This window comes from Chrysemys picta, chromosome 10 (genome assembly GCF_011386835.1).
Source record: "Chrysemys picta bellii isolate R12L10 chromosome 10, ASM1138683v2, whole genome shotgun sequence".
NCBI classification, from domain to species: Eukaryota; Metazoa; Chordata; order Testudines; family Emydidae; genus Chrysemys; species Chrysemys picta.
Window position 1 is genome coordinate 16,083,488 of NC_088800.1, and position 24,370 is coordinate 16,107,857.

General features: G+C 43.0%; 2 protein-coding genes across 7 annotated transcripts in view; one reads left to right on the top strand and one right to left on the bottom strand.

Annotated features, from left to right (window-relative positions):
* The window catches only part of CTXND1 (cortexin domain containing 1), a 38,588-nt gene that overhangs the window by 3,619 nt on the left and 10,599 nt on the right, over positions 1–24,370 (bottom strand). For 2 of the 6 annotated variants that reach the window (XR_010590961.1, XR_010590963.1), the window contains exons 2-4: positions 12,306–12,480; positions 6,835–6,922; positions 755–831 (exon numbers count right to left, since the gene is read on the bottom strand). The gene's annotated coding sequence lies outside the window, so the exon portion shown is untranslated. Of the gene's footprint in view, positions 1–754; positions 832–6,834; positions 6,923–8,665; positions 8,809–12,305; positions 12,481–24,370 lie in introns of those variants that run through there. The other 4 variants (XR_010590962.1, XR_010590960.1, XR_010590964.1 and 1 more) reach the window with 4 other exon arrangements.
* The window catches only part of ARNT2 (aryl hydrocarbon receptor nuclear translocator 2), a 200,227-nt gene continuing 183,384 nt past the window's right edge, over positions 7,528–24,370 (top strand). Inside the window, exon 1 of the mRNA XM_065559322.1 lies at positions 7,528–7,561. Coding sequence (XP_065415394.1) covers positions 7,543–7,561 — 19 coding nt within the window. The 5' untranslated portion in view covers positions 7,528–7,542. The remainder of the gene's footprint in view (positions 7,562–24,370) is intronic.

Sequence of the window (24,370 nt, forward strand, 5' to 3'; positions counted from 1 at the left end):
ACTTCAATGGGCAGGATTGCAACCTGGTGGGTAAGCGAGGCTGGAAATGTTATGGGACAGCAGGCAAAGAGGGAGATAGAACCCAGGTCTGGCTCTTCTGTGGCGATGCCCATGTTTGTTAATTTAGCTCATTACTGTTTGTTCCTGAGAGGCTAGTAAAGAGGGGCTGTTTTTATTGTTTTACAAGGAAAACAGTGTTAAAGGGGCACCATCAACGTGAAATCTAATCCATTGTTTGCTGTTAAAAAAATAAAAATCCAATTGCCACACCTGCCCCTACAGCCTCCTGTTTTTAAAATAGTTTATTCTTCACTGTTACTCTGTAGAAGACCCAGACAAATGTTAGGGAAACCGTCTATAGTCACAGTGCTGTCACTCGCGCAAAGCAAACAAAGGGAAAAATAGTAAAAAAACAAACATTTTTTCCTATACATTTCTCTTTCCGCTGCAGCAATTTTAGGAGTTACTGGCAGTGATGGCAGTAGTGCCAGTTCATACTTTCCAGGGGGGCAGTGTGACTTTTAAACTCAAGGTGCATCACCAGCCACGCTGCTCAGAACGGTGTGATTAGTGCAGGGTTGACGCACTCTCTCATCTAAGAGACTCTCCGCCCCCATTAGCTACATTTGTGAGGAAAGTGGGCTTGAGCACAGAACAGTGTTTGCTGGCCAGTTTCTGTAGCCTGCAAATTCTTTAGCTCTTAACACAATTAATTATATTGGGACCCTAAAGGAGGGAAACTGACTCGACTTACAGAATGAGCGGTGGGAGAGATTTCCCTTGACATCCACCCTTGGTCAGGCTGGTGGGTGAAGGAGGTGAGGGCCTCTGCTGGAAAAGAACAAGAACACTGATTCATTCTTTAAACATCTTCTGCAACTTCAGAGCTAGTCATCAATTAGGCATAAACAGTTCCTTATTGTTCAATAACATTCAAACACACTTCTACTGGGGGAAAGAAATTGGGGCTAGAATAAGCGACATCAAAGGGGGGGTTGGGTGGGAACCAGGCACTAATGCAGTGAAGTATGCCTACAAACAGGCCCTGCTTACATTCAAAAGTTTTACCGCCGAAAGTTCTGCCAGAATACTCCTGCCAACACAGCTATTTTGGCAGAGTGCATTCACATTTGGCTGCTGTTAAAAAAGAAAGTACAAGGTGCTTTGGATGCAAGGTGCGGGTCAGTGTAGGTGTATTCAAAGCAGTCCTCCATATTGTCCGTTGGCTCTGAATGAAAGGGACATGGTTGCCTGGGGCTCTTCGTACTGACAGCTTCTTTGTAGCAATTGTTGTCAGACGCTACCGGTGTGGTGCTCTGCTCTGTTTAATGTTGATATCAATTGGCTGCGTGCGTGTGTTTCCTCTGTGTGCTGCCCCAGCTCTGCGCAGATAGCTAACACAGCAGACCCCGAGAGAACCCCCAATGACCACAGACTCTAGTAAGGTACGAAGGCACGTTGCCCAGGTTTATTGTCGAAGAGAAACACAGTCTCCAGCTCCCTGGCAAATGAAGTCCAAGGTGCTGCTAATGTGCGGCTAGCCAGTACTTATGTGCTCCCTGACAATGGACTCAGCTCAGTCAGTGGCGGGACTTTCCACTGCCCCCTAGGCTGGACCAAGACACCGCCCCAGGGATGTATTCTTATACACAGGTACAACCAAGTTACACATCATTCCTGATGTATTGAGGTGCAACCCCTCTACGTAACAAGGTACAACCCCTCTACGTAGCAAGGTGCCGCCTCTCACCTTGTACATGTTGGTTCAAACAAAACAACTCTATCTATCATATTACCCTTTGGCCCTGTCATTGGGATGGGTCAGCTTGTTCCTTGTTATCTGTGTGGAGTGTACAAGTATGTGAATGTTCTGATATCTGGTGTCCAGTACCTTTTAGGTATGTCTCTTTTTGCAGCATCAGCCCTTTCCTTGCCAGCTTCTGTGAGCAGGGCCTGCCTCTGGCTCACAGCTTAACTTTGCTTTATGTTAGCAAAGTCTTGACCATTACTTTAGTTCAGGCCTTAGGCCTCATACTGGGCCCCTGATAAGGGTTTATGTTTCAGGGCTTCATCTTACTACAGCAATGATCCCCTAAGAGGTCTGTACAGAGTGGTGGGGAAGGTTTCTCCTACCTGGCAGGAGAACTCCTGGCAGGTTTCTCCTACCGACCCCTTAACTAGGCTGTTCTGCCTTGAAATGTCTGAGCAAAGATCACATTCTCCTTGCATGAAAAGTTCAGTGAAATTGTCCCAGAGGGCCAGAAAGCTGTGCGGGCACAGCTAAACGGGCACCTCCACAAGTGGCAGAAGGCCCCTATGACCAGAGGTGAAAGTAAGCCGGTACACCGTACCCGCAAGAGCCGGTACGCAGCTACCGCCCCGGACCCTTTAAATCATCTCTGGAGCCCTGCCGGTGTGGCTTCAGCGGCTATTTAAAGGATCCAGGGCTGCGGCAGCCACTACCATCCCAGCCCTTAAAATAGCTGCTGGAGACCCACCGCCGCCTCCCCAGGGCTCTGGCAGCAGGGCTCTAGGGACTATTTAAAGAATCCGGGGCCCCGCCCGCTACCGCCCCAGGCCCTTTAAATCGTCCCCGGAGCCTGCCAGAGCCCTGGGGTAGTGGCGGCGGGGCTCCGGTGGTGATTTAAAGGGCCAGGGGCTTGGCCACTGCTACCGCCCCAGGCCCTTTAACTTGCCGCCAGAGCCCCGCCACTGCCACCCCAGGGCTCCGGCAGCAGGGCTCCAGGGACGATTTAAAGGGCCCGGGGTGGTAGTGGCAGCTGGAGCCCCGGGCCCTTTAAATCATTGCCTGAGGCCCTGGCTGCTGCTGCTACTCTGGGGCTCCGGCAGCGTGGCTCGGGTGGCCATTTAAAGGGCTCGGGGCTTCCACTGCCACTACCCTCTGGGGCCCTTTAAATGGCCACCCAAGCCCTGCTGCTGGATCCCTGGGGTAGCAGCGGCGGCGGGGCTCTGGCGGTGATTTAAAGGGCCTGGGGCTCCCAGCTGTGGCTACTGCAGCGGAGCCCCGGGCCCTTTAAAGCTCCACCAGAGGCCGGGGCCCCGTCCGATGGTGATTTAAAGGGTCCAGGGCTCCGCTGCGGTAGCCCTTTAAATCACTCCCGGGGCTCCCAGCCGCCTCTGTAGCTGGTAGCTCCAGGGGTGATTTAAAGGGTCCGGGGCTCCCAGCTGCTGCTACCACAGTCCCAGCCCCGGCCCCTTTAAATCCTGATTTAAAGTGCCCAGGGATTTAAAGGCCCCCGCCTCTTCCGATAGAGGCCACGCCTCTTCTGGTTGAGGCTCCTCCCCCTCCTAAGGACTCTGGAGTACCGGTAAGTCCTTTAAGTTACTTTCACCCCTGCCTATGACTGCCAGATAGCAATGTGAGCCAGTCCAAGCCAGCTCCCCACCAGTTAACCATACACTATTTCTACCACTTTCCTGCATCTAATCACAGCCTGCAGGTAATGTGTTCTGGACTTGAAAACCTGCACCCAATCAGTTTACAAAGCATTTTCTTCAAAATCATGTCATTTGAATTGTCACTTATTGGTTTGCATGTAGCTTACAATCAATGCAAGCGGAGGTTTTTTTTCTATTGCAGTGCATATGATTTGGTTACCGGCAAGCATTGCCTGCAGAAGTGTACTTTGAATGGCAGCAAAAGTACTGGCAAAAGTATGTCTTTTTTCCTGTTTTCTGTCAGTTTTGCCTGTTACTGCCAGTTCATGCTCTTAAAATAAACCAGCTACTTGAAAACAGAATTCCTTTGTTCCCTGCAGAGTCCACTGCCATTTTGAGAGAGGGAGAGGAAAAAGGGAGGAGATTGAAGTTTTAAGAGCTCTGAAGAACGTATGTTGTGCATTACTGGGGGGGGCAGTGAATTACACCTACCTTATGCCCCTTTCCCAGTGTTGAGTTCTCTCTTTGGGTTCAGCTGGGTCTCCAAGAGCCACTGGTTCTTGGTTGGGCCTGCATATTCCACATCCCTCTCCTCATTCCGCTTCTCCTCAGCCTGCAGTTCCAGGGTGCAATCCCGATTCAGTGTGGCATTGAACCCCTTATAATAGTGGCAGCTGTTGGGAGCAGTGCTAGACTTTCTGTTGTCCTCCTTTGCTCCTGGTAAACCTGCTACAGCTTCTTCCCCTTTGCCCAGCGTTGGTTCTTGTCCATGTTGTAACCCAGCTTCTGCATCTTCTTTGCAATATCAAGAGCTAGATCTTTGTTCCTGTAGGAATTCCACAGCTGTGCCTTCACAGCACTTTCCCCTGACAGGCCAAGGAACGCTAGCACCTCTTTGCTGGACCGGGCAGCAGCACGCGATTCAGCTGGAGCCATGCTTGTACAGCTGTGATTGTAAAGATGGCAGGCGGGTAAAGAGGTATTTCCAGAACATGCTTTACAGGGGGGGAAAATTTCAGTCACTGTGACCCCGCGGCAGCAGAGTTAAAAACTTTGACCAGAGAGGTCATTGCTGCAGGGACTGTTGCATTGTGGGTTTGTTGCTGGAGGACTGTATTTGTCCGTACAGGTACTTCTGCGTCCACACAGGCATCCTGCCAGTAGAATCATACCGTCTGAAGACTGGTTTAATTTTGCCAGCAAAAGTTCAGGCATTTGTTCACAGGACTCAAATCTGAGTGTGGATGCAGGCAAGCCTGTGGCGATAGCAGTAACATTTTACTGGTAAAACTTTCTAATGTAGACCAAGCCACAGTGAAATGTTCTGAGATATGGAGCCTTATCACCTTCATGCTCCAGAAATCTGGAGTAGGACAGTAGTTCCAGAGCTGTGCTATTCAGACTTTCCAAGGCCGTATTGGTGGTGATAGACCAGTGTTTCCCAAACTTGGGACGCCGCTTATGTAGGGAAAGCCCCTGGCGGGCCGAGCTGGTTTGTTTACCTGCCGCGACCGCTGCTAGAGCTGCTGGAAGTGGCAGTCAGTATGTCCCTTGGCCCGCGCCGCTTACAGCAACTCCCATTGGCCTGGAGCAGCGAACCGCGGCCAGTGGGAGCCGTGATCGGCCGGACCTGTGGACGCAGCAAGTAAACAAACCGGCCTGGCCCGCCACAGGCTTTCCCTACACAAGCGGCATCCCAAGCTTGGAAAACACTGTGATAGAAGATAGCTGAGCCTGGCTCTGCTCTTGAGCTAACATCCAAAGGCATCAGAATCGAGAGCAATTGAATTGGGATTAAGGGCCCAATTCGGAAAAGCACTTAAGCTCAAGTTGACAACCCTTTGACTTCAAGCAGGTAAAGTTAAGAGCTGTCCCGAATGGGGAAGCTGTCTGGAATCGGAGGTTTAAGTGAACAGCTAGCTTGGGCTTGATTTTTCTCTCCAATGTTGTCATCCTGTTACAGATTCCCACATACAGATTCTCAGCTAGTGCTGGTGGAAAATTATCCATTGAAACTGTTTTTTTGACAGAAAATTGTTTTTTTACTAAATGAAACTTCTCATAAAAAGTATAAAGATTACACAGAAAATGTTGATCTTTTATAAAAGACACATTCTATCTAAAAGGGTGCCGTAGTGTGTATGAAAGGAGTTATTGACAAGACAGGACCATTACATAGCTGCTGTACAAGGACAGTTGACTGATTTCTTCATCTAGTAACACACAGTAAATACCCCTTCTGAACACCATGGCCATGGATTTAGCTAAGATATTGCTGCCATAATCATAATTGTGACGGTCACCATAATCAGAGAGGAAGTGACCCAAATGGGGCCAATGAAAGTAAACAGCTGAAGGATCCAGATACAACAGGACCCCTCCCCCCCCCACCTGCCCTTACATATAAACACTCTTTGCATCTGAACAGAACAGAAGGGTTAACTCAGCAGCATGAAATAAAATGTACATTGGAGCTGATGAGTACAATTGCAAATATGGGCAGGTCTAAGACCAGGGCATGAAATACTCAATGATATTGATGTTGTCAAGTGCTGATGAGAAAGATTTGTGCCATGGTTCTCAAGCATGAAACACTGCTAAATATTCATGTGATCAAGACTAAACAGTACAAGTAGCATGTGCAATACCATTTTTTTTTAATGGAGATATCCTATCTCCTAGATAGGGAAGGGACCTTGAAAGGTCATTGAGTCCAGCCCTCTGCCTTCACTAGCAGGACCAAGTACTGATTTTGCCCCAGATCCCTAAGTGGCCCCCTCAAGGATTGAACTCACAACCCTGGGTTTAGCAGGCCAATGTGCAAACCACTGAGCTATTCCATCCCCCGTGTATTGCTAGTTATTGAGTAACTAGCACACAGGCCAGTACCATTCACTCCCCTAATGGCTGGATTATCACCGCCTATTTTTGGTGTATTATTATATCTGGTATTGTGACAAGACAACCATCCATTTCTACTGGAAGATCTATGACACAATACAATGCTAGCACTGGAGATCTAAGGCTTGTATTCCAGGAGGTATGGGGGAAATGAGAAAATTATTTTAGGATTTGGGGGGGTTGAGAATTAAGGAGCATATTATGCTCTTATTCCACATGGGATATGTCCCTAAGACCTGATGCAAGTATAGCAATAAGCTAAACAAAGTGTCTATTTTAGGACATGGCAAAATTCAGATGAAGTTAAGGGATGAGCAGAAGTAATCCAAATATCCTGCCGAGATGAAAAGACAAACTGCAATGATATCGAAGGACAGGATATATTTTCATGCAGCACTTCAGTATAATGGACAGTGATAGTTATGGTAAGAATTGCTATTAAGGTGGAAATTTGGACGTGCAATATATACTACAGCTCACAATTTTGAACCAGAGTCTTCAGTTGTTGCTATGCTTAAAAAAGAGGTTACTCACAGACTTGGTTGCCCGCTTTAAATATAGCCCCCGATTTACATTCTCAGTGTTGCTGGGATGGGGTGGGGGTGTTCACTCCGCACTTCACCTGAAAGGGTTAAAATAGGTTAATTAGCCCCTTCCCAGCTAATAAGCTGCACCCGTAGGAGAATTAGGCTGGCTAGGTGAGCCCTAATAGAAGATGAAGTTCAGATGAGCCAGTGTAGGTTGGGCTACTACAAAGCCAGCAAGGGAGTGCAGGGGATGTGTTCTGTAGTCACTCCCCAGGTGAGCATATGACCCTGGCAAGAACCCGAGTGCGGTGAACTAGCCACAGGGAGCTAGAGGGGAAGAGTAGGAAAGAACATAAGAAAATAACAACAGAGTCTGGGAATGTGCAGACTGTGGCTGCTGAAGAGAGGGTCCCTGTGTTGGAACCCAGAGTAGTGGGCAGGCCTGGGTCCTCCTATCTGCCATGGAGGAAAGTGGCAATAGTCTTCAGCTATAGGATAACCTAGAAAGGTAACTGCACAGTTGATTCAGAGATCCTTTGGTACCCTGGGGGGGGGGGAAGACACATAATGACCTGGCTGGAGCACTAAGCCATGGAGAGAGAGTAGCTGAGTTATCAAGAGGGAGCACCCTGTTGCAGACAGAGGTTACAGGGCTTGTGAATGAGCAGCAGAAGAGGGTATCAGACCTGGAAGGAGCTAATTCCCCAGAGCAGCCATGAGAAGGTGCCCTGGTGGTAAGTGAACCCTGTTGCAGTTGCCAGTCCTCACAATGTTATCACCAGTCTCATGATATTTGGAGGTTTGTGTGTGGGTGGGGTGGGGGGTTGTGTTTAATACACCAGCCCTTGGAATCCTCTGTCAGAAATCCAGCTTCCCTTTTATTTAAAAACAAACAAACAAACAAAAACTTCTAGCCCTCGGAGTTGCAGAGAAAAGCTTGAAACTGCCCTGAATGCATCCTAAAGGTACAAAAACCAGAAGGCAAATTAAAAAAAAAAAGCATTTTGGGGTTTTTTAGTCTCCTGCTGTTCTGCCAGTCTCATGGGTTATGGGGCCTGACTAATGTTTAGTGATTTCTTTGCATTGGCAATATTGTTGCAGGATCAGGGCCTTAATAAGCTCGTTTGTTCTACCATCTCTCACTTGCCTGTCTTCTATGGCTGACCTGGTACTGATGAACTGTATAGTCCATAAAATCAGTCTTGTCTCCTACTGTTCCTTAGCAGGAAACTAAGCTTTATATGACTGTTTGATGTTTTTTATTTCTCTGATATCAGTTAATAGATTCTTATTCTATAATACAAACCTGGAAAAAGCAAAGTCTCATGACCAATGTATTTCACTGACTCCACCGTTCAAAGCATTCTGCAGATAGTTCATTGAAATCCTACAAATGTTCAGTTCTTTGAATTCAATTCCCTTGGTTGAGCTCTGTGCTGATGTGGAGACATCAGACTTATCCTTGCTGCTATTGGTATCCTGCTGCTGCCACTGCTTTTTCATATTTGAATCAGACGGCCAATTTATAATACACCCTAACGGCCATCTTCATAGCCTGGTGGGGAGGAGAGAGCAGTGGCATCAGCCCTTCCATTAATCCCAATTCAGCAAAGCACTTCAGCCCGTGTTTAAATACTTTTCTGAATTGGGGCCTAATAACCATTGCAGGGATCAGTCAAGGAGTCTGTTGTTGCAGATCCTGTATATGTACAGGATTAACTGAGACTTTAGTGAACTAAACATATTTTCTGGGTTCTTCATGTGGGTCAACTCATGTCCAAAGTGAAACACCCCATAATCATGCTGTAGTAAAATGGCAGAAGTGTAACTAAACTCACTGAGCTTCCTTGGGACTGCGTTTGATGCCAATCCAAAGACTATGGCTAGTGTATTAATCCAGGAGAGGAGGTCTTGGCTTGCTTAGGGTAGACTTCACAGGCTGTGCTTTCAATTATAGCAGCAAAATGGATCTGCGTGTGAGCTATGCCAGGAAGAAAAGGACAGAACAAAACTTAATAAAAAAAAGGCAAATGAAAACTCAGCAGTCTCCTAATTCATGAACAGCAGAGTATCTTAAAAACTGGAAGATAAGCGAACAACTAGAGGGAATAGATCAACTTCAAAGTGTTTGGTATACAAATGTAAACACCAGAGTGTAGGATACAATTAACCTAGTGTAAAATTAATTGCTTCTAAACAGCTGGATTTTTAAAGATTAACTACACTGTAGTGTAGAGAGCCTTGATTGAGGGCTTCAGTGATGAATGGGGCTTGGTGTGGGCTCATTGCACTGGGGTGACTTTCAACCCCAGAGAATATAACTCTCCAGTTTCAAAACAGAACACGCCATAGGCTGGGAGTAACAGTTAATGCGATTTGGGAATTCAGAAATGTACGAACTTGGATTGGTTCAAATTTGGGGCCAGTCATGGTTTTGTGCACTTGAGACAATCTGCTTCTTGATTTCCCTCTGCTCCAGGGGGAAGATCCTTGTAACAGCCCTATATATGATAGACTACCTTTCCCCAGCGCATAGGTCTGTGGGGAGAATGTCCCAACCGCTACATGCATGGAAAGGGATGTAGCAGCCCCATGGAGGCTGTTCTTTCTTTTCTCTACACTGTTCCCTGTGCTGGCTACCCATACTGCAGGTGATACAGGGATACCTTATGGGCCCCAGTCTGGCCCTCTGAAATCTGTCAGGCAAACTCACTGATATTGAGACTAGTCCTTTCCACTCTCTGCGGACAGTATACAAATTGAACCAGTGTTAGACAATCAGATTGGCTCTAATTTAGTGATACAGCCAATCGTCTAACAGTGTGCGGGTGGGGGGGAATCAGTAAAACAGTCTGCACTTCTATGATACACTAGCCTTTAAATTTCAGTAAATGACTATCCATAGTCAGTCATTGTCTGACTGTTTAATAATGGGTATGTATTTATTTCTTCAGATTAGCTGAAAACACCAAACAAATGAAAGGGAAATCTGGAGAACAAATGACTTCCTTAGGAATGGAACAGAGGATAAATGGACACAAGTCAGATATCAGGAATGGCAATATAGAAAAACCTGTAGGAGAACACTTCAACCTCCCTGGCCACACAATAGCAGATGTAAAGGTAGCCATCTTACAGCAAAAAAACTTCAGGACCAGACTCCAAAGAGAAACTGCTGAGCTCCAGTTCATTTGCAAATTTGACACCATCAGATCAGGATTAAACAAAGACTGTGAATGGCTTTCCAACTACAGAAGCAGTTTCTCCTCCCTTGGTGTTCACACCTCAACTGCTAGCAGAGCACCTCACCCTCCCTGATTGAACTAACCTCGTTATCTCCATACTGATTTATACCTGCCTCTGGAGATTTCCATTACTTGCATCTGAAGAAGTGAGGTTCTTACCCAAGAAAGCTTATGCTCCCAATATTTCTGTTAGTCTTAAAGGTGCCACAGGACCCTCTGTTGCTTTTTACAGATTCAGACTAACACGGCTACCCCTCTGATACTTGGTTCCTTAGGAATCAAATTCCAATGGAACTCCTCACCCCATACAAAGAGACCTGCCCTCAAACCTGAGGATAGATGAGATTTGCAGACAGGTCCCCAGCTTTGACTGTGCCAAGGCCCTGTCTGTTATGCCAGGGGTTGGAGAGAGCAGCCCTGAATGGGGAGGGCACAGCTCTTGCCTATTGCAGCCTGGACCTGGGCAGGTGATGGTGGCTTCAGGCTGCAAGTTCTGTGCAGTACCTTTTCAAGGTGCAACACTAAGCAATTGTCATGCTGCTGTGTCAGGCAAAACAAGGAGTCACAGAAATCATCTGGTCAAATGAAATTGTTGTCAAAGGGTTTGGCGGTAGGAGCAAGATGTTGGGAGCAATGCTGACTTACACCAGGTGAGAATCTGGCCAAAACTGCTTAGTTTTGCCTTTATTTTCATTGAAGGCAAGATACTCCCCAGCTTGCTCTTCCTTCGAGGACTGCCACAATTGAGATGGCATTTTTTGCATACTGACCTAATGCCTTACAGACAAACACACAGAGGAAACAGTATTAAAGAAATTTCTCTATCCGCATTTAAACAGCCTCACCCCCACAGTGCAGCGAGAGTTGCATCCGGACGATGCTCATTCTCATCCAGGCAAGAAAAATTAATCATTCAAAATAAGCGCTGCTTGAGACCTAATAAAGTTGATATGGTAACGACCTACCCCAATAAGAATGCATTACAGGTGGATTGCATAAACATTAACAGTGCCTACTGTGGTTAATTAGTGTTTTCATATAAATCTAAACTTGAATTCCCATCTTGTTGGCAGCTGGAAGCACTGCGTGTGTGAGATTTCTCAACTCCCAATGAGCTATTATGGGTTTCTTTCAGCTGTTTTATTTTTATTCTTAATTTCTTTCATTTATTAAATGGCTCTTAAATAGCAGCAAGGAAGAAATCTTCCATTTTCATCTGGCTGCCCGCTGGGCTTGCCTCACCCTCACGTCAAGTGAGGTGTGTGTATATAGAATTCTTCCTAGGTCTGCCTCCGTTTTCTTCTAGACTCTGCTCACTGCTGAGAGCTGGCTGGCGAGTCTGCTGTGAGAGCAATTTGGGTGGATAACTTCCATGTTTAGGCTCGGAGATATCTGGACTGTGGCATCGCCAGAACAGATGCTTGGGGCTGTAGCTGTATCTTTCCGGGCAGTCACCAAGCACATAAAACACCTATATTCTAATGAAGCAAGGAGAAGGGATGGGTGACAGGAGTCAAGCAAAAGATAAAGGTTGAGACTAGAGACAAGGTCAGTTTATCTTCTCTCTCTCTACTGCTCTTACTCTGGTGTGTAACTTTACTGACTCCAGTGGAGTTACTCTGAATACATGCTGGCCTCAGTGAGGGGAATGAGACCCACAGTATATTAACCTAAGATTCTATATTTACATGACGGGTAACCGTATGTGAGTCTCCCTGTCTTCCTTGGAGAGCTTTTGGAGCCCTTAATTTGGCTTCATCCAAAACAGATCTACCAAAACATCCAAGAGTGTATGAAAACATTGGTACTTCAGAATGGCTTGTTTCTGGTTTTTGATGAAGATTAAGGGCCGTTCTTAATTTTATCCAAGATGGTTTGCTCAGCCCTCAGCTGGAAATGGGCTGTGTCACTTACACAGACTTTTGATGAGAAGTAACTGCTTAACGGAATGCCCAATTACATGCAAATCAAATTCAGGTCTGGGGAAAGACCCGGTTTGCAACAATCCCCAAGCAACAGAAGCAATCTGCCCTAGTGTGTGCATGCACCTCCCCTAAGCTCCCCGGTGTCATTAGGAATTTGTCTGATGGACTAACTAGCCTTTGTACACAGAACTCCTTTCCTGTTTAACAGAAAATTTTCTCCCATTTCTCGTAATAAAATATAGGCAGCATACAGGGAGGGGAGGACAGAGAAACCACATTGGATTCCATAAATACCATTGCATCCATACCTTCCAGATGTGAGGCTTTCAGTCATATGTTAGCATTCCAGTAATGTAGGTCTAAGTCCCAGTTGTGACTGTACCTAAAGTTTCATTGGTGCTCAGTGGCTTTACCTGCATACAGATGCTAATCAGATTCACTTCCACACAGACCTGGAAGCAGTTCTATTGTCACCTAGGTCACCTGCCAAAAAAAAAAAAAATCTCCTTTGCACATGCACAGTGAATGTTACCGATTTCCATTAAACTGCAGAGACTGTAGCAAGAGACTGAGGGGACATTCGGTCTGGATCCCCCTGATTTAGAGGAGAAACTCAATTTTTATTCATATCCAACTTTTCCCCAAAAGAACATCCCTGGTACAAAAATGGGGATTTTATTTAAATACAAAATTCTTGATGTATTTTTGTAAACAATATCTCATCCATAGTGAAAGATAATTAAGTTATGAGTTAACTGGGTCTCTGAAATCTTCCCCGTTTCCTCAGCTGGCTTCTAGAGCTGGCTGGAAATCTTGGGGGGGGGGGGGGGGGGATTGTTTGTTTGTTTTTTCTTTTCAACAAAACATTTTTCATTGGAAAACACCAGTTTGTTGAAAATGAATTTCTTTGCAGAAAAAGGTCAGTTTCCATATATTTTGGCTCCATATTTTAAAAAGAAGTTTGAAATTGTTCATGTTTCATTTCAATGTTTTCTCTAAACAAAAAGTTCCAGTTCTCTGGTTTGAAATAACTGTTTCAAAATTGAAGCCAATTACAGTCAAAATAGGATGTTGACATTTTTTAAACCATTTTGATCTGAATTGATTTTTTTTTTCAGACTTTTTATTTTGTGAAAATTGAGGTTTTTGACTTTGTCCCAGTTCAGGAAATGTTTTTTTCCCCATCTCTATTAATTTTCCCCCTCAAGGATCCCATGATATCAACCAAAGAGGATTAGATACAGCTCCTCCAGAGTGCATCAATGCCACCGTCCACTCAAAGGGGTTTCTCATATGTATCACAATTTGCTCCTGTGGCTAGGAACTCAGTGTGTTGCCTCCTTTAATGCTTCTAACCTCTACTGGGCCATAGAATTAGAGGCTGGACTTAACACTCAAATTCAGATTCTCAGATGATGCTAAACCACAGGGCCAGTCCTGACCCTGAACTTTTTAAGTAACTAATCTCATCAGCTAATATAAAAGTTGCTCAAATAGTTGATCTCTTTTCCCAGTTTTGTCCCCAGATGCACGTCAAATGAATTGAACACAAATTTAAACTTCAGATCTATAAAATAGGAGTCTGGAACCTTAATCATACCATAATATTCCTAATAAGGCAACTTTATAATCAGAAATAGAAAGTATTTAATGAAAGTGAAATACTGTGGTTGGATCCAGACAGATTAACTTTTCTGTGTCTAGAAAGTAGGGCTGTCAAACGATTAAAAAAATAAATTGTGATTAATCATGCAATTAATTGCACTGTTAAACAATAATACAATATAATTTAAATAGTTTTGGATGTTTTCTACATTTTCAAATACTGTATATTGATTTCAATTAAACACAGAATACAAAGTGTACAGTGCTCACTTTATTTATTTGATTACAAGTATTTGCACTGTAAAAAACTAAAGAAATATTTTTAAATTCACCTAATACAAGTACTGTAGTGCAATATCTTTATCATGAAAGTTGAACTTACAAATGTAGAATTGTGTACAAAAAAACCCCTGCATTTAAAACAATGTAAAACTTTAGAGCCTACAAGTTCACTCAGTCCTACTTCTTGTTCAGCCAATCAAGTTTGTTTACATTTGCAGAAGATAATGCTGCCTGCTTCTTGTTTACGTCACCTGAAAGTGAAAACAAGCATTTGCATGGAACTGTTGTAGCTGGTGTTGCAAGATATTTATGTGCCAGATGCGTTAAAGATTCATATGTCCCTTTATGCTTCAACCACCATTCCAGTCCATGCTGATTACGGGTTCTGATTGATAATGATCTAAAGCGGTGCAGATCGACGCATGTTCGTTTTCACCATCTGAGTCAGATGCCACCAGTAGAAGGTAGACTTTCTTTTTTGGTGGTTTGGGTTCTGTAGTTTCCTCATCAGAGTGTTGCTCTTTTAAGACTTCTGAGATTTTGGAAGGCACTTCAGATTCTTAAATCTTGGGTCGAGTGCTGTAGCTATCTTTACAAATATCACATCTGTACCTTCTTTGCATTTTGTCAAATTTGCAGTGAGTGTTCTTAAAACGAACAACAATATGTGCTGGGTCACCATCAGAGACTGCTATAACATTAAATATATGGCAGAATGCAGGTAAAACAGAGCAGGAGACATAGAATTCTCCCCCCAGGGAGTTCAGTCACAAATTTAATTAACACTTTTTTTTTTTTTTTTTTAAATGAGCATTATCAGCATGGAAGTTTGTCCTCTGGAACGATGGTCGAAGTATGAAGAGGCATATGAATCTTTAGCGTATCTGGCACGCAAATATCTTGCGACACCAGCTACAACGGTGCCATGGAAACGCCTGTTCTCATTTTCAGGTGACATTGTAATTAAGAAGTGGGCAGCATTATCTCCCATAAATATAAACAAACTTGTTTCTCTTAGCGATTGGCTGAACAAGAAGTAGGACTGAGTGGACTTGTAGGCTCTAAAGTTTTACATTGTTTTGTTTTTGCGTGCAGTTATGTAACACAAACTACATTTGTAAGTTGCATTTTCATGATCAAGAGATTGCACTACAGTACCTGTATGGGGTGAATTGAAAAATACTTTATCATTTTTACAGTACAAATATTTGTAATAAAAAATGAGTGAGCGCTGTACACTTTGTTTTCTATGTTGTAATTGAAAGATATATTTGAAAATGTAGAAAACATCCAAAAATATGTAATAAATTTCAATTGATATTCTATTGTTACCAGTGCAATTAATCGTGATTAATTTTTTGAGTTAATCATGTGAGTTAACTGCGATTAATCGACAGCCCTACTAGAAAGCAATTCTTTAATCGCGGACTCCGTTTAAAAAAACCCAATTGTCCTTTTATGCTTAAAATTCTTTCAGGAGGCAATCAATACTCTATTTTAGTAGCACAAACACCCTGTGATCCTGATTACTGTTATCTACCTGTAGCATAAAGTAAGGTGTCAGGTTTTTTTTTTTAAATCTTATACTTAATTTTTCATCCATTGCTCTAGTCAAAACTAATTCATACACTGGTACTTCAAAAGGCTTAAGATCACTTTGAGTAAACTAACTCATGAAAATTTATCTGCTCTTGAAATCATTTGTATATGAACAAAAGATAAATGTTCCTCAGTACATTTGTTTTAATAAATCTATGTAATAAATTACTAGCTGTTGATAGTTCCTTTGAAGATTAAAGAGATCATTTGTGGTTGCCCAAAAAGTGGAAGAACACACAAATCAGTCTGGAGAAAGCATTTAAGGCTTGTATTGTATCAATGTGTTTCTCTGACTTTTAATGAGCAACTTGGGTCACATAATAATCTTTATTTGGAAGATGATTCAAGATAATATTTTAAAAATAACTTGGTTGTTGCAATTTAGTGAGTACCCGCCTTCCTCCCTTAAATGGATCAAATAGCTGATCCTTTTTCATTCACTTATGAAGCACTTGACATTGTTAGCGAAATGCTTAGCCCAACAACAGAGCAAAGATTCCAGGAGTTACTGGTAATTACATTAGATCTCAAACTACTCAAATGTTGCTGAGTTTGGAAGATCTACTGATTAGAGCTGATTGCTGGAATCTCAAACTCTGGAGAACAAGCCTCTCCCATCTTCCGAGCTTTCTTTCACTACTAGATAACTCCTGGTGAAACTTCTGCTTCATGGTGAGCCTGAAAATGTCTAGAAGCCTCACCAAGTAAAGCAAATGAATAATGAAAATCATGGTTCAGCAGTAATGTATGGCGTAGGATATGAGCACTCATGATTTACCCTCTCCCCCAAAAGACAATTTGGAAGGTATGTTGGTAAGGGGGGGGGCGGGAGGTTGTAATGTGCATTTAGAGGGACAAAGACAGAGCAAGCAGAGACTGAGTTTCAAAAAAAATTTTCTCAGGGTGCCCTACACTTATAAGGGATCCCTAAATATTTCAGTTTTTCAACTTAATTCCCTTAACATCACTGTCCTTCCAGCTGAGGAGGGCTGGCATGGAATCTTTAGATTGTCCTGAAGTGGCCAAAGGGCTCATTGATGATCAATGCTAGACACACCAGTCCCTCCCAGCCCAAGGAAGAAAAGACTAGTCTCCTGCATAGGTCAGACTGGGGGACCATGCAGTGTATCTCTTTCCAGCATGAATGTGACAAGGTGTTTCTGCAGCGATATTGGCTATTGCTGGTGGCTTTTTTTTTTTAATGTTAATAAGTGTAGGGCTTAACTCCTGTGTGTTTGTAAAGGGCTTTGAGATCCTCTTGTGTGGCACTATCAAAATGCAAAGTCATAGAAGTGATGCCTAGAGATTAGATGGATTTGAATAGCTATCCTCTAATGATGTCTAGACAACCCTTAATGCAGAGTACATACGGTATTTTCAGGAAAGGACGGCTGATAACCTTCAATGTACACTTAGCTTTTAAACATATTGAGTGGCAATATAGAAAGTCCTAGAGAAATAAATGGATTTGGCCTTTAAACCAAGGCTTGTAAATGCTATGTGGCTATTATGTGAACCCAAGCAGGTGTCTGCCAATGAGGCTGAAAACCACTGCTCCATGCTATTTAAACTTTACAGAGTGAGGCAAGTATTGGTTGTCCTCATTTTGTGACGTTTTACCAATTAATCAGTGTTAGGAGAACTTACACCAATTAATCAGTGTAAGCAGAACTATGTGGAAATTTCTCACTGCAGGCAAAGCTGTAAAAGGAGAAGGGGGAAAAAAAAAGCAAGATGTGTTTTTCCTCTCACGCTTCAAATATTTTTACAGAAATGCAAGGTATGTTTTCTAGGCAGAGCACTCTTTTTCTTCCTGTGAAAAATCTGTCTGGGTGGATGAAAGCCCAAATTCTGACACACAGTGCTTTTCTCACAGGAGGCAAATGTGTTGTATTTTTACATAAATGTAGCTTTTTAAGGAAGTATATGTATATAATGCTCTTAATCTGGAACAAAGCTGCAAGGATTTCACAGTGCAAAGTCACTATGGCTTTGTGGTGGCTGACCATCTAAGATACATAAGCATTAATACCATACTATATTTCAATACGGGCATGCTTGAGAATCAGGGCAATACTATACATTTAATCAATGTAAACTATATGCCACCCAGAACCAGTATCTAAGCACTGTGCAAAAATTCCAGTACAAAAGAATAGCCAAGAAGCCCAGTTACACAGACAAGTGCTACAAACTTGGCACAAGGGCCAAACATCAGGCAAAACAATCTATTAGTCAAAGGTATAAATACTCCACTGGTCTAAAGAATGAGAAAGGGGGCATTGCAGAGTAGAAACAGAAGCAAGGGTCCCCCAAAATGGCTTGCAATGGGCTATCTGACATAAATGGCTATTTTAGGAAGGTAATAGAGAGCAGATATATTGCATCATGCAAAATCCCCTAGAGAATCGTCTAGCTGTTCTTTGTCCCCTCTTATATTGGGTGGTCATCTCTTAGCTGTTTGTTAGCTAAGTCTGATGGTGCTTTGGCAGTGAGAGACATAAGAATTTCATTACTAGTTCTTGTCTGGTGTCTGTTCAGGCAAACACACTTTAAGTTGTCATGATAATGACTATGGTCTGAGATGCTCTGTTTCAGACATGCAGTCGGGGGACCTGCCCAAGTGCTCAGCACCACAGAAAATTAGGCCACGTGGTTTCCAGACATCCCGTCTATACAGTCCCATACAGACTGCTGCACAAAAGCATCCTGTTGATGAGGATCCAGTTGGTATCTGGATAAACCATATTTTCAACTGTCTCCCAGTGGGATGGATTGCATTCTCCTTCAGAGAGAAGCCAGATGACTTTGACAGGCTTTGGTCCATTTGTAGCAAAAGGGAAATGCATTGCATTTACTTGACGGTGCTGGCTGGGGTGAAGGAACCTGATAAGTATTTGAGAATAAATGACCCCTCTGGCCTCTGACTCTGCAGGTGTGTAACACATCAGATTGCAAATATTCTGTCTTGCATGTTAAGAAAGATCTGGTGAAAGACTGTATGAGCTAATGGTTAGAGGGCTGAGTCAAGAAGGGTCCTGGGGTTGTGTAGACTTGTGATCTTTTTTTCTTTCAACAGTTACATTCCTAACCTTTTTGTCTGTTTCCCATCTGTTAAATCTATACGTTAAAGCCTTGCTGTACTAAATAATAGCAGTGTTCCTAGCCACACAATCTCCAAAAGGAAATCTCGGGCTAGTCAGGATACTCAAAACCACCATCTCTCCCCCACAAAACCAAACCACAAACCCAGCTCCACGGGGCAATGTCAAAAAGAGTAATAAAGGAGTGAGGGCCAAGCTTTTGGAAAGGCAAGTGGTGTGTGGGGTTTGTTTTTTTTAAGGAAGCATGTAATGCTGCCACAACTGCAGTAATTTACAGTAATGACAACTACCCGTCTTACTGGGTCACTTTCTAAAGTGTTTGGAGATTTACTGATGAAAAGCATTGTGTAAAAGCACCTGGCCGTGTGCAGTCACACACTGTGCAAGGTAGGCATGCAGATCTGCAGTCACAAATGCATAGTGTGAAATGAGCTTTGATGCCATAGATTTGTATTGGATGACTGTGCTTTATGTATAAGGACCAGAAAAATAACTTCAGCTCAATCTCTGAAATCTTCCACTGTGACTGATTTAAAATGTGGCATGAGTTTAAAAGGAAAGCTATGGGTACAACTCCCTGGAGCAACATCATTTTTCCATGTCAGTCCTTTAGGTAATGACAACATGGGCATGGGAGAAGGCAGCCTTGGGGGTGAAAGAACGGGATTAGGAGGCAGAGGATCTGGATTCTATTACCAGCTCTGCCACAAATTTCCTGTGTACCTTGGACCAGTACTTTCATCTCTGTCTGCCTCCATTTCCCCAGCTATAAGATGGGATGCTGCTGCTATTAATCTAGTCACAGAGAGACTGTTTTGATTAATGTGCGATTTCTCACCCTCCCCAAAAAATTGATGAACAGTGTTAAAGTGCAAGATCACATTACTATGCCAAAAAGAATAGAAGCCAAATTCTCTCTCTCTCTCTCTCTCATTCATATATAATATAAAGTGATTATACTATAGCAATGGTTTTCAGCCTGTGGTATGTGGACTCTTGAAGGTCTGCAGGATATACCTAAGATTCCCAAAGGGAAGTTGAAAACCACTATACTATAGCATTGCAAATGTTAATCTGGTGGCATTGTACTACTATTTCTAGGATGTGCTGCTGCCTTTCAGAGGACACTGACTATGTCTTGTAACTAGTCAACTGATGGAGAGCAATCAAGAATTTCCTATGAAAACTGCCCAAGCAATAAAACATTGCTTTGTGCCACCAGAGCAAGGGCTAAGATCTGGCCTTAAGTCAATTCTTTGATTGCTTTCTGTAGGGGCAGATTAAGCACCTTGCAGATTCCCCAGGCATTAAGGAATCTACGGTTGGCATTGAGTCACCATATTGACTTCTGCACCACTCCCCCTTCCTGCCCCTAGTGTGTGGGGCATAGCTTGGGAGAAAGGAGGAATGGCTGGGACATCTCTCTCTAAGATCCCTGGCTGCTAAAACAGCCTGGGTGTGTGTGGGGGGGGGGGGGGTGGCAAGTTGGAGTGAAGACAAGCAGCCTCAAACTTCTCTAATAGCTGCCAGCCCAGCCCCTGGCATTTGTGCTGGGTGGGATGGGCACAAAGAAGGGTTAACACCACTCTTTTTTTTTTTTTTTTTTTTTTCCCCCCTCCACTCTGCACCAATGGCAACAGGGCCTGGACTCTTGTCCACACTTGCAAGTTGTTTTCTTGCTGCTGATGTACTCTGTGAACATGTACAGATATTCAGTCATCTCATATGAGGATTATGCTGTAAGCACCTTGATTCTATATAAAATGTGCAGTTAGATCTACTGTTTAAGACTGCTGAAAGGAGCTTTGATTCCAGACCTGTTTCAGACTGTCAGATTTTTTCTTTGTTACTTCAGCAGACTATTGAAAATGTGGTGCTTGATTAAAAAGATTAATTGTGTAATTACATTCTGTCTTCAAGTAGATTAGTAGCTTGTCAATGCACCATTGGGAATCAAAACTGTCAGAACACTGTTCATGTTCAGTTTGTAAAAAGGTTTGTTTTGGCACAGCAGCTACCAGTTCTATACAGAGCATAGACAATAGCTGGTTGATAGACTATTAGCCAAGATGATGCACTTTCACGTAAATAATGCACAGGGAGCAAAGGGCTCTTCACCTGAATGAGCATTGACATGTCTTATGTACAAAAAGCCCTTTACTTCTGGGGGAAAACCCCACTGATTGTCTGTCTAGATAAGGTCCAGCCCAAACTGTGAGTTTCTCTTTTTAGTTGCCTTATTAGTCTGGTTTCCTTTGTGTTAGGATCATAGAATTAGAATAAAAAAATCAGTTTGGAGAAAAGTGTAAATTTTTAACAGCACGAGTAATTAACAATTGGAACAACTTTCCAAATATTGGGAGAGAATCTGCCACTGGCAACTTTTAAATCAAGATTGGATCTTTTTTCTAAGATTTACTCTAGTTCAAACAGGAATTAATTCAGGAATGTCCCATGGCCTGTGTTATACCGGAGGTCAGACCAGATGACTGCAGTGGTCCCTTCTGGCCTTAGAATCTATGAATATAAAACCAATGGACTGAGTTACAAAGAAGTTCTTCAAATGTATCCAATCAATAGCTATCCCAGCTAGACTCCTGTAAGCCTTTCACTATGAATTATTTTTGTATTACAGTTTCAAAACAGGATTGGGTCATTTAAAAAAAAAACAAACACATTTTGTAAGTCTGTGTTAAAATGTTTCTTGCCTTAGTTTTAATTAATTTGATGCACTAATACGGGGCCTCCAGAACCTAATGATCTGCCTAAAGGAAAACCCAGAAGTCCTTGAGTAACCAACTGTACCAATTTAAAAGGCAACAATTCTTAAAAAAAAAAAAAAAAGGAGGGGGGGGGGAAGTTTCTGGCTATAGCCCAGTCCCTACAGGGTAAGCATGTACAATATTGTGCATTTAAAAGCTGGAGGTCTAATATTTCCCTTTCCCTGCCCCTTCATCAGTGATAAAACTTCATAAACCCTTTTGAAAAATCTCTAAATTACACAGGCTACAGTTCTGGGACAAGCACTAGCTTGATACCATTTATATGTCTCTCTCTCTCTCTCTCTATTTCATGATGATCAGCTTTGGTCTTCCCTTGCATTATAACCTTCTTTATGCTAACTTCTAAAATGTGGTGTCTTATCCTAATCCTTATTTTTTGAATAATGTTGAGCGTTAATTGACCAGATACATGAATCACTAGGGTCTTCCCCCTATCCCCATCAATATCATTGTTTGATTATTAGTTGTAATTGTTTGAGGATGGAATCCTTCCAAAGTATGTTTGGACATTATAGATGGTAAAGAAACTCTGATCAGTTTCCTTCTGTAAATCCCTTCCCCCGTATCTAATTAAAAAAACAAACAAACAAAAAAACAGACATGACAGGCTATAAAAACCCAGAAATAAAACTTGGTCATCTTTTACTTGAAACTTTCCAACTCCTCCTGAGTATTTCATGCTTATATTTGCATTACATTTCCCACTGACATCCAATGAACCCCAATCCCATATTTTCCTACCAACAAATTGATCTTTAATAACACATTAAGTTAGCCTAGCTTGAATGAGCGAGCACACTGAGGCATAACACTCTAGCTACACAGAGTAGTCTTAGCAGTTGATGAGTTGTGCTGACTTGAGCTGTAGCCTATATCAGTGGTTCTCAACCAGGGGTCTGGGCTTCAGGGGGTCCTCCAAGCATGGCCGGTGTTAGACTTGCTAGGGCCCAGGTCAGAAAGCCAAAGCCCCGCTGCGCAGTACTGCAGCCAGGGGCCCTGTGCCCCACCACCCAGGACTGAAGCCAAAGCCTGAGCAACTTAGCTTTGTGGTCTCCCCGTGGCGTGGGGCCTTGGGCAACTGCCCTGCTTGCTACCCCTTAACGCTGGCCCTGCCTTTTATATGCAGAAAAACAGTTGTGGCACAGCTCGGCCGTGGAGTTTTGATAGTATGTTGGGAAAGGCCTCGGAAAGCCAAAGGTTGAGAACCCTTGGCCTATATCATCTAACAGGCCAGCCAATTGGAATTAAAAACACCAATACGCTTCAGTTAAAGGTTTTGGGGTGTGAATGAGATTTGAGCTAGAGCAATACTCGCGTTAACTCTGCAGTATAGACAAACCTTTAAAATATTCAAGCAAAATTAGGTGCTTTACTCTGGGTCTTGAATAGATGAGTCACTTTTAGGGTCATGTGGAAACAAATCAGGCGCAGATGTGGGTACAGAGTTTAAGCTCTTTTAATAGCAGAGCCCCCAGGAGCTTGCAACGCACAGCATGTGAAGCAGACTGACCTCCAGCAATGTTATCATACGGTGCCTTTAGAGGATACATCATTTCAGATCAGATTTTCAGTCCTGGCCTTCATTTTTCCTCCAACAATTGTCTGTATGTGCAAAAGTCACTATGCAGATGTTCTACAATTGCAAAACTCATTTGTGTACCCGGAGCAGGTAGTTGGGTAACCAGGGCCATCCCTAGCTATTTTGGTGCCTATAGAAAGACTTGTATGTGACTATTGCTGAAGAAAAACTGAGGCTAGCTCTACACTACCCGCCTGAATCGGCAGGTAGAAATCGATTTCTCGGGGATCGAATTATCGTGTCTCGTCGGGACACGTCAATCGATCCCCGAATTGACGTGCTTACTCCACCAGCGGAGGTGGGAGTAAGCGCCATCAACGGTGAGCCGCGGCGGTTGATTTTTTGCTGCCATCCTCACAGCGGGGTAAGTCGGCTCCGATACATCGAATTCAGCTACACTATTCGCGTAGCTGAATTTGCATATCTTAAATCGACACTCCCCTAATTCAGAAGTGATGTAAATGGTGGCATAAATTTCTGTAGACATTAATAAGTCAGTGTAAATATGTATAACTTGTATATTGAGTGCAGGAAGTGGATGTAGCAATAATAGGGAGAATGTAAGATAATAAGTAAGCTGAGGGGATCTACTAACTTCTTGGTTTTTTTGCTTATCTTATTACACCTCCTTCTGCCCTTCTTACCAACATGCAGCTATGCTGTCAATTAAGTGACCTCTGAATTTGGCCCCACGTGTCCAAACATGAATATGATTAGATTACACCACCAAACTGCCAGGAGAAAGTGAAGCCAAAGAAGGAAGAAATGCTAATCCCTGAGCAAATAAGCAAACGTGACTTTAACTATACAGTTTTAATTTCCCTGAATATCCCATTGTTACCGAATTACAATCTTGCCTACAGTGCTAATGTAATTTGCTTCTCTGCAGTTAATTGTGAGCAGCATTGGGCATTCACGCTTTGCTGATGCTTGCTTGCTTAAATTACAAATTGATGTCCATGTATACATAAGAGTATCTGTAAACCTGAGGCAATTTTCCTTGGTGCAAGGTGGAAATCTGCTGGGAAAATTCACCTACAAATATATCAAAAATATTAGCAAAACAATAGTGCACTTCCAACATCCTGAGGCTACATTCTGAGGTATGATGGCTAGTATTATTCCAGAACAATTCCCTTTTTAAACTGTTTTAATTTGCATAACCTAATAGCAGGCATAGTTGCTTCCTTTTCAACACCTCCAAAGCTACCCATATTAACTTTCTGTACGCTATGTTGTTTGAAGTTTCATTAGCTTTGTTGGGTGGTAGTGGGGAATACGGAAATCAGTCACAAAGCAACAAAAAAAATTATGGTTCAATAAACTGTCTACAAATATAGAGATAGCATCATGCGGTAACTTAGATCAAAGGCAATGCTATGAGTTACTCATCTACCCATGCATCTTCTGAGTGTGGGGAA